We start from the raw sequence: 14,013 nt of genomic DNA on the forward strand, positions 1-14,013 counted from the left end.
CAAAAATAACAAGAGAACCAAAGCAAATAGCAAAAAAAAAAAAGGAAGACATTAATAATAAAATAGTTTTTGGCTCTCCTTCTGAAGTATGAACTATTACACTCTGTATCAGTGGCAAAGTTCTTGATTATTATCTCTTTGATATATACTGCTTTCCTGATATGTTGCTTGAATTTATTGTAGTACCTTTTTATATTCATTTCATCATCATTAACAATAATAAATAGCATAATCTAACAGTTTGGGGATTATTGTGACTGCAGTTGAACACATTAGTGAATGATTTATGCAATCCAGTGTTTTATGATTGATTTAACACACACAAAAAAAAGCAAATGCCATAAAAATGAATGAAAATTGACTGATATTTATTTATTTTATTTTATTAAAAAAATTTATTTATTATATATATTTAACTAGGACACATGCAGAAGAAATGGCATCTTAACCTTATCATATCCTGCTCATCGAGACACCCGTGCTGACTTTGCTGCGTAGAATAAGACGGAAGGTTATGCCACAAACAGAGCACTTCATCCACCACTCCTCCTGCACAGAGATGGCTCCAGATTGAGACTTTTCATTTCTGCCAGCTCTTTTCCCTGAACAAACAAAAAGGTGAGACACAAAGTCTGTGTCTGGGGAAATATTAGAGCCAATCTCAAACGCTGCCCCCTGCGGTTACCATGTCAAAAGTCAAGTCAGGTATGTGACCATGAATAAAATGTAAGCGTGTCTCATGGTTATATTAAGGCTGGACCTGGTAAAAGCAGTGATCACCTCCGCTGGAATCTGACCTTTTCGTTGGCAAGATGGCTGTTAATCACCAACGCTGAGACAAGGGCAAGGTGAGAGGTCACCGAGTGACACGCAGCAGAGAAAGGTTGACATTTTCACATCTTTCACTCAGGATTACGTCTTTTTGCAGAATATCTTTACATTTTGATTCTTTTCCAACCCCCATTACTGTCGTCTGTTTCCCTATGTTTCTTGTGCATCTCTCACATTCTTTTTTATTATCTCTATGAACCTTTTTATTGTTTTATGACCTGCCCTTTGTATTTCAACACTTTTATATGTCAGCTCTGCACACTTTAAGAGGAGTATGTGCACTCTGGAGATGCAACTGCCACATTAAGCATTTGTGTGCTTAATGTAATGTACTTAATGTGGTACACTGCAATGCGGGGTGCAGGTGGAGGCAAGAGACATGTATCTGCTGTCAAACTGCTGAAAGACTGCACTGCTGAAACTTTTTTTGTGGGCACTTCTTTTTGTTTTCTCGAAGCTGATTGCAGCCGCCTGGCTGTACCGGAGCAATGTTGCTGTTGCCTCCGCCTGTCTTGACGTAACAGGGTCAGTTACCGCAGCATATTTGTTACGTAATGCCATTTATTACACTCGAACCGGCTGACACCCCGACTCCCCTGCCCAACGGGTCTTTCAGTTGATGAAGCCGCTCGGACCAGATGTGTCCGAGGAAGATGTAGCATGTTTCTCTTCTTCTTTGGTAGGAATGCGTCCTATTCCCGACGTTCAGACTTGTACCGCCACCCGATGGTGAAGTGGGATACTGCAGGACCCTGATGTACGAGTAAACCAGTGTCTGCGATATGCGACGCACAGTTTGCACAGAAGTATGCCAGGGCCTTAAGTTGTGATGTGGAACCCTTTGTGATTTTCTGTGCCCCACTTTTGGGTCAATGGATCTAACAATGCCCATCTGGTATTAAGGGAGTGTCTCGCCCCTTACCATGTGTCCTTGTGTTATTTCCGTATTGTTTTGCATCGTCATTATGCACATATGCAGGCTAAATTCGTCACACTGTACATGTTTATTTTATAGAGGGCACATTCTACCGTGTTTCACATGCTGCTGGGGGCATCTTTTGTGGGGGCAACTTGTGTCAGGTATATGTAGATATGTGTTTTCTTTTAATTTAAAGATTGCCGGCCCCTTCTGCTGTGGCATACTGGGGGAGAGAGGGCATATTTTCCTCGGTTTAGTTTTGCCCTCAGGTGAAATTACACTTTATCTATTATTTATATAGTAAACAGAGATTTACATTATAAACAAGTCCAAGAACTGAAATAAATGACTCCATTACCCAAGACCCAACTAACTAATAGGACATGTAGCATTATATTTGTCATAATTTGGTGAGCCCTTTGTTTCTCTATGGAAATCTGGGGGATTACCGTGGTCTATAGTTGGAGACACACTCTGTAGCCCCTGCCTGCTCAGCAACCGAAGCACCGAGGACAGTCTATAGCTGCCAGCAACAGAAGTCATCATCTTTTAATTTCCTCTGTCTGTTTTTCTCTTCACATCAACTCACGCCAGCTCCACCTCCCTTATCCTCACATCCCTGCCGCACCACACAGCCTCTCAGGTTTCGGCACCTGGCAGAAAATAAAAAACAACATGCAAGGCATTTAAAGAGAAGTATACTGTTACGCCACTGTCTGATACTTTTACCATATGTGCTACCAGAAATCACGAGGGACATCTGATTAACCACTTTAGTAAATATAGCGAAACCACTTCACATGTTTTTTGATCCCCTTTGACAGCTGTAAACGCAGGCTTACCAGCTCGTACGGTCGACCTACACATAAAAAGTGCACTTATTATTAGCAGTTAACAACTCATAATAAGTGTTAATACTGAAATAACAATAAAAACAAGTGTAAGTCAGTTACCTCATAAAAGAACAGAAGCAAAGAAGCTTATGATTTCTGCTCTTGTAGCCTTTTCTAACATATGAAAACAAGTAAAGAGTGACACCGCTGTGTGCTGAGGAAACACTAGATCTGCTGGGTGTAATCCACTTGGGAGGACAAACGAGTGCAACCAGAGCAATTTAACCCTGTGACTGATGTGTCATTCTGTGCTGTTGCCCTGTGATCTCTAATACAGAGCTTTTAATGGATACTGAGAGTGCAGTACGACACACTGATGTATAACCTGAGTCGCGGCACATCGGAAAGACACCCAGCAGGGATGTAATCGTCACAAAGATTTATTCTCCGAGCGTAAAAATAAAGCCCGCTCTTACAGTTGGAGTGATATAGGCTTGTTGGAGAAGGCCGACTACTTAGAGATATCTATTGTTGGGTAAAAATCGAAATGAAAAATGCAACGAACACATGGGGATGATAAGAATATCTTCCCCAAAGGAAAATGCATCAGTGCTTCTAAAATGGGATGCTACAGATAAATGTGCTTATTGGTGTGTAACTATCATGCCACCCACTATGTTTAATTATTAGCTTTTTTGGTTTGGGTCTTCTTTTGATTGCTTTCCATGCTAGCGTCAAAAACACCTGTCTGAAATCCAAATGTACAGGATCTGCCAAATAGTGTAGAGTACCAAATAATCTGCAGTGGGGATAAAACAATGTACATCGTGTCCAGAGAGAGACATTTAAGGTTAAGTTAATTATTAATAGAAAATATAGAGACGCTGAACAGTGTCTTCTAGTTTCTCATAATCATCACATGGTCATTGTAAATGTACTGAATTATGAACGCCAAAGACTTTAATTGAACAGGGTGCGCAGAATAAAACAAACATTAGCATATTATTTAAGGAGAACTCGCCCAATTGTTCCATTTCACTTCATGTGCAGGTGCTCGGGGGGGCACTCTACTGTTAATTTGAAAAAGTTGTTAAAAGCCTTTTATGGTTTCAGGGATGGTTGTGTGCAATCTGTTACAACGCCTCAAGTGATGTCAACAAAGTCGGCATCTATTGTGGTGAAAAAAACTAGGCTACAAAAAACATCTGGAGGTTTGGAATTAAAGACGGGACCTGACCAGCCTGTTCCTCATCTCTGCTTGAAGCAAAGGAGCTCAAGGCTACACCATCCTGTATTATAAGGCTATAACACTCACACACACAGATCCTGACTGAAGTGGAGGGGCAAATATCTTGGGAGGGATAATGATGATAAAGTCGTCCAGTTTGACTTATTTTGTCCAACCATTGTGATTACAGTAATAAGTTATAAGTGAAATCCACAGACGACGACAATTGTCATTCACACTAGTGTGCACTAATTGTGCATTTTCCTCCAAATGGGATCATAATTTAAAAAACTGAGATCATGTTCTATTGTAGACCTGAAACTAGCAATAGGAAAATGTTTACTGATGTTATGAAAAACTTGCATTCAGATGGAGTTCTTTTTGGACCCATCAGTTGCCACCATAGCAGAAACCTGATTTGTTCTTTGCATGTGCAACATGTGACCTTTGTGCACATGCACTGGGGAAAATAACTTTTCTCTCCATCTTAAATGGGAATCCATTGACCAGTGCCTGTGATCTTAAAATAATGTTACAGCGTACACAACTCCTGCTCTTTAACCGCACTAAACCACTGTTTTCTATTTAATTTATTGTTTCTAATCTGTTTTCTTGTATTTGTCATATGTATTAAGACGTGTGCTACGTATTTTGACCTCTTGCCTAGCTCATGCTTGTAAATGAGATCTCAATGTGTCTTTTACCTGGTTAAATAAAGGGTTAATAAAATAATAATAATAATAATAATAATAATAATAACAATAATAATAATAATAAAATACTATTATTACTATAATTTTTTTGGACAAACCCCTCACACGTATTTATTCTATAAGAATAGCCACAAAACAAATACACAAGAAGTAGGACACAAGTGCAATGAACAGTAAAAGTTGCAGTGTTTTAACGAGTGGCTCGGTTGCTCCGACTTTCCAAGTTGGAATTACAAAATTCCGACTATACTCCTGGATCACCATTAGTCCATTTCTTTACATGGAGTCTGTTACACACATTACACAGGCTCCTCATACTGCACCCACCCCCCCAGACATGTTCTTGGTCATCAGCCAACATGTGTTCAACACTTGCAATTTAACTCATTATCTCAACCATCTTTTTTCCCTTCCAGCTAATTAAGGCTCATTATATGAGAGGAACCCATCAAAAACAAAAGCCCTCTGTGCCTTTAAAACCTCACCCCCTTTTTTCTATTTAGTTATTTATTTATTTTTCTTTGGGGGGGATTAAGTGTGTGTGAGTGTGTGTGTGGAGGTATGGAGTGTATTACACGAGGCACAACAGCAGGCGAAAACACAAAAATATAGAGTGACATGTAACCTGACACTCCTGTCCAACACAGCAGCAGCAGCAGCATCATCATCATCAGCAGCAGCAGCAGCAGCAGCGCACAGTGAGAGCAGTGGTCGCTGGTCAGAGAGCGGAGCAGTAGTGTGAGTGTGGATGTGCATGTGCGTCGCTCCGGTTGAGGTGGGTGGAGAAGTTTGCCCAAAGACGAGCGTGGATCCCTGAGAGCGAGAGAGAGAGAGAGAGAGAGAAAGAGAGAGAGAGAGACGATGCCTTCCTCCTCTAACACACTCCCACACGCTGCTCTGTGGATTTGCTGATTGCCAACATTGTTTTTCTTTTTTTGTTTTTTTCTTCTTCTTTTTATTTCTCCTGCAAAAAGAAAGGATTGATTTTGAGCCAGAGGATGCCCCCACAGGTCATTCGGATTCTCTATGTCTTGTCTTTCTGCTTTTTCCAAGGAGGCTTTATCAGGTGAGACGCACCAACGCGTATTAGTGCTGTTACTGTTGTTGCTGTTGTTGTTTGTGCAAGTTGTTGTTGTCATCTCATCAGCTGCTTTACGTGAACTTTTTTTCTCGTCTTCACACACCACACCTGTCATTTTTTGAGACTCTAAACTTGACGCACGGATGCGTTTGCGCGTAAAACGCGTCGATGTTGGCGCAAAGGTTTAAGGATTTAAGGTTACTCTCAGCTAAACCCCCTTCCAAAAAAAAAAAAAGGAAAGAGACACATCTTTTTCCCTCACGCTGCTGAGGAAAGCGGAGAATCCGGTTATTTTTGCGCACAGAAAAACGGACCTGTCATCTTTGCACACAAACTACAACACATGCATCTTCGCTGTTTGTAAACAATTGACGGTAAATAAGAATTGTGCACCAATTAACCATTGCAAGAAACCATTCACATACACACCCTGCTCGAAAAACTACCTGTGGAATTCATACATGCTTTGTAAAATGAATTGTGGCTTTTTGGAGACGGGTGTGAATGATCTGATATTTATGGAGAGATTATCATTTTAGCAGCAAGAGCTGAGTGAGGAAAACAACCCCTTCATTGCTCGAGACTGGCATGCCCACTAAGTATTTGGTTTAATTTTCCTATAAATAGACTTGGCCATGCTTGGCCCATGTGCAGAGTGGACTCAATTAAAGTATAGATTACCTTAAGCATTCAGTGTATCTGGGACAGACTAAACCAGAACACCTTTCTGTGTCGGTCTCTTGGTTTGCGTCTTCCTTTTCTCCAGTCCTTCCTAATCCCACTTATATTCCCCTTCTTGCCCCCTTTTGGTGGTGGCCAAAACTTTTTATTTGCACTGAACCTTATTTCATGCCTTGCCAACCTCAGGTGTGAGTAAGAAAAGGGGGGAATTAAAATCTGCATAATCCTGGCGCAGAAGAGAGCCGTGGCTCTGTGAACCCATGGCCAAAGGGAGCTGCTCCTGGTCAACTGACTGAAACTCCTCTGAGAAATGACAATGTATGTCCTCCTCCTCCCATCAGTCTCTCTGCTCACCATGTACAGGGAAGGGGAGGTTGCAGAAATAAGGGAGGAGGAGGCATATGAGGTCAGGTTTAAAAAAGACAGGCAGAACCTGATGGGGAGGGGTAGGTATAGGGGGTGAAAGTGCAAAATGAAACAAACTGGGATGAAGAGAAACGTGAGGGTGATTCGTTTAGCTGGAGGTGACGGGGAGATTAGTATAGTGCAGGGAGAACTGCGAGATGGAGAGAAATGGTTCAGATACGAGAAAGAAGATGAGATGGGGGGGGGAGGAGAGGAGGAGGAGGGGGGAGAGGTGAAGTGTTGTAAAAGATGTTGGGGGGAAAACAGATTGTCATGTAAAGAAGTCTACAAGCTGGATTGGAATGATAGGGTTCAGATTGGATGGCTGTCATGTGAGGGGGAAAAAAGAGTGGAGGCTGTAATAAATAACACATTTCATATCATAGTCTGAGCCAGTGATGGCTCTGGGGTTAAGAGATCTGTGAGAGTGTGTGTGTGTGTGTGTGTGTGTGTGTGTGTGTGTGTGTGTGTGTGTGTGTGAGAGAGAGAGAGAGTTGTGTCATGTCTTTGGCCTTGTATGTCGGCTCTAAATGAAGCCCTGAATCTGTCTGGTTGGTTGACCTGAACTTGTGGCTCAGTTATTTCCCTGGATTTTTAGATTTTATTTTTGAAGAATTCTTTCAGAGGAAGGAAAATACAAAACTAAATTCAAACTTGTCCATTCATTTTAGTACTGTAGCGTCAGTATGGCTTGGTGGAAATTGGACCAAATCTTTCAGTCGTAACTGGATCGAACTCATATTGAATTCCACACACATGGCGGTCAAAAAGTTTTGTTTTTGGTCTGAACATTATACCCAACAGCAGATCTAGAGCAACTCACAGGATTTTGTTTCTCTCTGTTATGTCATTAATACAATATTTGGTACATGGATAACTTGCCCAGTTCAGCTGATGTAGGTCTCTGCTGCTGAGACACCAACTTTGTTTAATAACAGAAAAATATGTAGACAATCATTTTTAAATGTCAAATTCCATAATAAGGAATCAAGGCTTTGGACAAAAGGTGCTTGGGCTGGACAATATGGCCAAAAATCATCATGATATAATGTTTTTAAAATAGTCAGTATCAAAAATTCAGTTTTAAATCTCTTTCACAGAGTTCTTAAAGTAGTAAATCTTTGGATATGAAAGCACATTTGGTTCTACTATTACTTACAATCAGGTTTTTAGGGTTAGTCCTTAGGGTTTTTTTATAAACATTTTTTGAGGTTATCAGGCGTTACACATGTTGGCAATTTAGCTCTCAAATTCAGCTTTTTTTTGGCTCCCCAGTGAAAGCACTGTTGTTTAATCATTGCAAGTCAGCGAGTGTAAAGTGGGAGAGACAGGGAGACAGTCTCTCAGAATGGGCTCGGGTCAGTGTGTAGAGCAGTGGGTGATGACGTGTTGTACCAAATGAGGTCTCCGTGGACGACTGTCCTTGAGCTCAGATATTACTTTATTTCCACTGAACAAACTTCTCATTTTAACCACTGGTGGGTAAAACAGTTGCAACTTTTAATGGGAGATATAAAGCTTCAGAACATTTTTTTTCCTCAAATGATGACAGGTGTGCTCGGGGTGGCTGAAGTTTATGTCTAACTTCTTAGTTTAAGTGTGGAAAAGTGAGTAAAAAGATAACGAAAGCCTCTTATTTCTTATAGAGTCATCGACGTATTCTATAGCTTTTTGGCTGTGCTGCATCATCCTCAGAATAAAACATGTTCCTGAAAGGTTTACAGGCCATTACAGTACATCTGAGAGCTTATTGATAGCAAGTTTATTGGCTGACTGTAAACAAACTGGAACAGGTTTGAAAGCTTTTTTTCTATTTTAATAAACCCTCAGTCCCACAATCCTAGTGTCACATGGTTCTGAATCTTGTTTTACAATAAAATGACATCTAAACTTGTTTTCTTGGGGTTTTTTTGTTAGAAGTTTCATCTGTATATCTATATATTACACCTACATATTCCTGCTAACTCTGCAAATTGATTTATGGCCATGAAGATAAAGGATTTACTGTGGCCTGGTCAAGCTCATTCACCACATCTCCAACTACTGCTGATTAGTGAATTATGGAGCATAAGTTTGTCAAGACAAGCAGTGGGCGGCGCAAAAGTCCGGGTCATCACAGAAGATGAGAAGTCACGACTTTGTGTCAGTCGTGTGATGATGCACGTCGAACATTTGCATCAAAACGAGACAAATGGAAACTCACTTTGTAAGCAGCACTTTAAACTTGAAGAGTGACGAACGGTTTCTCTAAAGTGCACAGCTGGGAGACAGTGTGACATGAACTATGTGGAAAAATCAGATGTATTAAGAAACACCTGTTCTCAGGAAGAAGTACACAGATTCAAGACGTCACAGAGCTCAGTTCTTGAATGAGGACACAATCGGTGAGTAATAGTTTTAATGAAATTCCGGTAATTGTCCCAGCTGATGCAGAAGAATCTGCAACAGCAAAGTGATATCTGGAGGCAAGTAAACAGTCGAGGGAAGAGGACCTCAATTACAATGTGCTTCCCTCTTCTTTTTAAACATTTGACAACCCACAAGGCATTGGACATAAATGTAGTTTGTTCAAATGTTGTGCATGCAAAAACTTAGACCCACTCAAAATACCAATCCCACCTTTGAACTCTTATTTCCACACAAGATGAACTTAAACATCATCTTAAAATGGAGAAATGCATAAAGAATTTGCATAAATGAAAAGTAAAGTAAATAAAAGCGCACATACATGGGGGGGGGGGTTATCAATTAACTGCAGCAGCCATTTCACCTTGAGACGGAGTGTCACAGAGACGTTTGGGACATTCTTGTCCTCTCTAGAAACACAGGAAATCCTCACAAACTTGTCCGACACACAGCTTGGAGCAGCGAGGAGTGCTGACGAAAAGGAAGCGCGCGAAGGAGGACAGATGGGATGATTATGTGAGTTAATGACTAAAAAATGAGCCAAGCAAGTGACAAGAGTGGAACAGACGGTTCGCTCGCCACAGCCAGTGCCGCCACACACAGTCGTGGTGTATTTAAGAATGACATATGAAGACATGAGATACAGGGGGAAAGAAAATAATCAAAAGATGAACAGAGCTTATACTTTTGCAAACGCTTTGCACTCCCGCGAGGATACGCTGAGGGTTTAATTGTAGCTTGTTAAATATAACTTCAAAACGATTCTGCGTGTTCTCAGAGGAATGGCAGGATTTGTACTTGTTTTTCATTTGAATTCTTTAACTTTGTATTGTGACTGGCTTCGCAGGACTGCCAACTTTTTCCTGGTTAAGAATTTTAATAATAATAAAAAAAGAAAGTTCCTGAGCGCACACGTCAGTCACAGAGTTTAATTTAAAGTCCCTGACAAGAAAGCGATGTCTGAAACAGTCCTGCCCATTTCTTCTGTTGACATTACATTTGTGTTTAGATATACGGGGCAGGTGACAGCGCAGTGATGGTCTCAGACAGCACCTTGAGTGCTCTCCTGACGCCCAGAGCTGAAAGAGTTGGCTGATGTTTTTCCCTACCCACGTCAATCAAACCCCATGTGACCTTTCCATGTTTTGGCGATAGGAAATGTGCATTACAATCTCCTTTGTCACACCTTTTAGATGGTGATTTACACTGAGTGCCAATTGCTCAGGGATAAAGGTTCCGTTCCGAGGGAGTATGTATCTTAAAACATGTCAATTACCTCTGTGATCGTTTCTATTAGTCAGCATCGTTTTAAACGCCATGATCAGTGACACACTTCCCATCCCTCATTACTCCACTGCACTCCAGTGTGTGTGTGTGTGTGTGACATGCCTCTGCCGCCAGCTGAAATCAAAACCCCAAGCCGCTGAATAAGAAATGCATGGTGAAGTGTAACTGATGCGCATCAGCTCAGGGTAAACTTTGAATCCCTGCAGATATGTCACTGGCTAATACTAAGCTGGAAGAGCTTTAAAATGCAACATTGTCCATTAGTCTTAGAGGGAACCACCAAAACCTTTCAGGCATAATATACATTCACAATCACAGAGGTTCAAATCTGGTTTTTTTGGGCTTCCTGCACAATCACTGACCTCTTACACATGGAGGAGAAACTTTATGCCTGGGAGGTGAAAGAAAACACTGAGCTAAATGTGGGGTTTTATAGCCTTAAACTAACTCAACTTTATGCTGCGGTGCCAGTAGACTTAAAGCAGCATCGACAAAAAAAAAAGGGGAAGAGACAGTGATGTAGTTACTGTGGCAGAAATTTGTAAAATGAAAGCTTCTAGTCTGGCGCCGCTGAGGCTGTGGCCTCCTGCAACAGACTTGACTTTGACTTGTGGCATTTTTCCCTGATGTCTGCCCCCTCTTTCCGCCTTTCAGACGTATTCTGTCCTGTTAATTATATAAATCATGTCTTAACTTAACAGGGAAGAAAACTATCTTTAAACTGTTCTGGCTAAAACAGGAATACCAGACAGGTAGCAGATGAGTAGTGTAGGGGTTCAGGTTGCTTCGCTGTCACAGTTTCCAGGTAATAATGTGTGTGTGTGACATGGTTTTGAGGTAATGCACTTACAAAGAGGATCTCTCCACTCCTGTGCCCCTGACGGATAAAAGCGGTCACTTATTGACTGGAGCAGCACTTTGACTCTAAAGGTTCACCACTGTGGGTCATTATGTACTCTGCAATTAAGAGCATGAAGTGGGGGCCCATTATAAAACCCTCCATCATGTCATTATGTCTGTCCGTACAGCCAGTGCTGATTAAACTTCACTTTTCAGGATGGCGGTAATATCCCCCTGGCCTACAAAAACCAGGCCCACGTAATCATTGGCAGACAAAAAGAAACAGTGGGCAGTGGAGTCAAATTGAAGATCTGCTTTGTAACGCAATCAAAATTGCATTAAGTCAAGCATTTCGGTTGACCATGCTGTAATCAATCAGTGATTACAAAGCCGTATAATTTGTCAGCTAAACAGTGCAGCAGTAGTGGAGGAGGGTGCTTCTCATTTTGGTGGGAGTGCCTGTGTGTAATGGGTCAATATGTGAGGGGATTCAGGTGGAGCTATTTGAAATTGAGACTCAGGTCTAGTGAAAGTGAAAATAAGAACATTGAATTAAAGGAATACTTTGCATTTAGCTTTGTATCACTAGAATAGGGGTTGTATTTTTGAAAAATTGTGTTTCCCAACCTCAGTTTCCCCTAATTAGAGGAATATCTTCATTTTTTTTTTTGTTACGTGCCCACCAGTGACACTTGGTCCAAGGCTTGAAACTGCAATGCTAATTCCGCACTTTTTAGGCCCACTCGTAGGGGGACGGGACCTCATTCCCAGAATGTAAACCGTGTCCGCCATCTTTGCTAACAGTTCCGCTAACGGGACCAAGTGTCACTGGTGGGCACGTAACAAAGAAATTCAAAGATGACAACGTTATGATGAGATCTCAGTTATTCCAGCTATTGAAGCTGGCTGTAATGTAAAGGCCCTGGTATGCTACGCTGTGCGCAGACCCAAAGCGTTGGTAGCGAATACGCAAACTGAACTTCCGCCCCACCAGTAGGTGGAGTATTAAGCTTCAGTCACCAGGCAGAAAAAAACATTTAGACAACAGAAGAAGTAGTCGCCAAGGATAGTCATCCGACCCTCGAACCGGCTGACGGGCCTGTGCTGTAGCATTGTTCTCTTCTTATTTGGTAGGAATGTGTCCTATTCCCTGTGTCCAGACCACCACCCGATGGTGAAGTGGGATACTAAAGGACGAGCATACCAGGGTCCGCGATATGCACGTCAGCGCACCAGGGCCTTAACAGCTCACTGCCTATAGAGACACCACTGTGCTCCCCTCCACACACATACACACACACACATACACACACACACAACAACAAAACCAAATGTTCCTTTTCCTCCCTTTTCACCACAGCTGAGGTCACACATGACCAGCGAAGCATAATTTGGCGAGTAGTAAAAGGGGTCGAGGGGGTCATTGAGGGGAATTACATCTGTGTTTGTCAGATAACACTCTGGCAGCGTAAGAGGGTCTCACCTCTTCAGCAGCATAAAAAGCAAAAGCAGAACTCTGTGTAATTCCTCTGAATTTCTGCTTTATTCTCACTACAGGAAAAAAAGAAAAACAAAACAATTTGCACATTCACATTGGCACAGGAAGAATGAAAGAAAAGAGAGTGCAGATGTGTGTCAGTGAAGTAGCTTCCTTTGTTTTAACACAAAGAAATAAATTGATCCCATACATGACAGCTGAGTACACTGCGGATCTCCATTATGTGACATTTTGTGATGTAAGCGGTTTGTTTGCTGGAAGTGGCCTGTAGGTGACACAAAGTTGACTCAATGATAAAACACCACACATCATGTACTTGCACAAATTCCTCTCCTTCTGACCTCCGAATCACTTGCCAGACTGCTTTCTCTCTGCACATTAGCGAGATGAGTAGTTGTCCTTGACAGGTGAAGTGCAGTATTTATCTGCAATGATATCACCCTGCGCTGAAAAAACACAGGAGCTGCCAGTGACAATAGCTGAAACAAAGGGGTAGGAGACAACCGCTCGAGTTTCACCATGTGTTGTTTCTAAGCGCAAGGATATTTCTGTTGTATGTGTACACAGCTTCATAGAGGTCGGTTTTGAGAGGGTGCAGTTTTTGGCAGTCTCTTGGATACTCGTGCAAAAAATATTGCACGTTCCCTTTTACAACCAGAAGCACTACTTTTAGGTAAACTTTATTTAGATGTCAGAGTTTCGAGACTAGCTCCTCATCCTCCTATTATTTTTTACTAACTGTCACTGAAGCAGCACAGAGTCAGTGCACTTCATGGATTCCTAAAGCTGAGGAAGAGATACTGCATGTAATCCTAGTTTTGGAAGAGACACCATTTAAACGTATCTCATTAAAAATACAGCTGTTAAACTTAACCAGACGAGCCAGAGAGCTTATTGAGTTACAGAGCACAAGCTGCTGAGAGAAAGTTACTGTGTGTGAGAATAGAATAGAATAATTATCTGCTGCCATTCTATTTATTTTTTTGTGTGTGTGTGTGAAACGTGCTTCATTGTATTTTCCTGTAATGGCTGCTTTGACGCACGAGTAAATAAATTGGGCCACGTCAAATTTATCTCATGATTAATTGGATGAAAGAGGGGATAGTAAACATATAAATATCGCCAGTTTGGCTCTGCGCTAAATGCCAAGTGTCAGTCTTGAAACTAGTCTGCGTCATATTTATCACATAGTATGCAAGTCTTTTGGAGCCTTTAATTAACCTGTGACCCCTTTCTTGATTCAGTCACTTACCCGGTTGTCTTCTTATAACAAACTCGTGTTGGGGACTTG

At 41.5% G+C, this 14,013-nt stretch overlaps 1 protein-coding gene across 1 annotated transcript in view; it reads left to right on the top strand.

The window, feature by feature from the left end:
• Window positions 1-5,215: 5,215 nt before the first annotated feature.
• The window catches only part of glra4a (glycine receptor, alpha 4a), a 37,516-nt gene continuing 28,718 nt past the window's right edge, over window positions 5,216-14,013 (top strand). Inside the window, exon 1 of the mRNA XM_058650358.1 lies at window positions 5,216-5,590. Within this exon, the coding sequence (XP_058506341.1) occupies window positions 5,523-5,590 (68 nt within the window). The 5' untranslated portion in view covers window positions 5,216-5,522. The remainder of the gene's footprint in view (window positions 5,591-14,013) is intronic.

This window comes from Solea solea, chromosome 14, assembly GCF_958295425.1.
Source record: "Solea solea chromosome 14, fSolSol10.1, whole genome shotgun sequence".
Classification (NCBI taxonomy): domain Eukaryota; kingdom Metazoa; phylum Chordata; class Actinopteri; order Pleuronectiformes; family Soleidae; genus Solea; species Solea solea.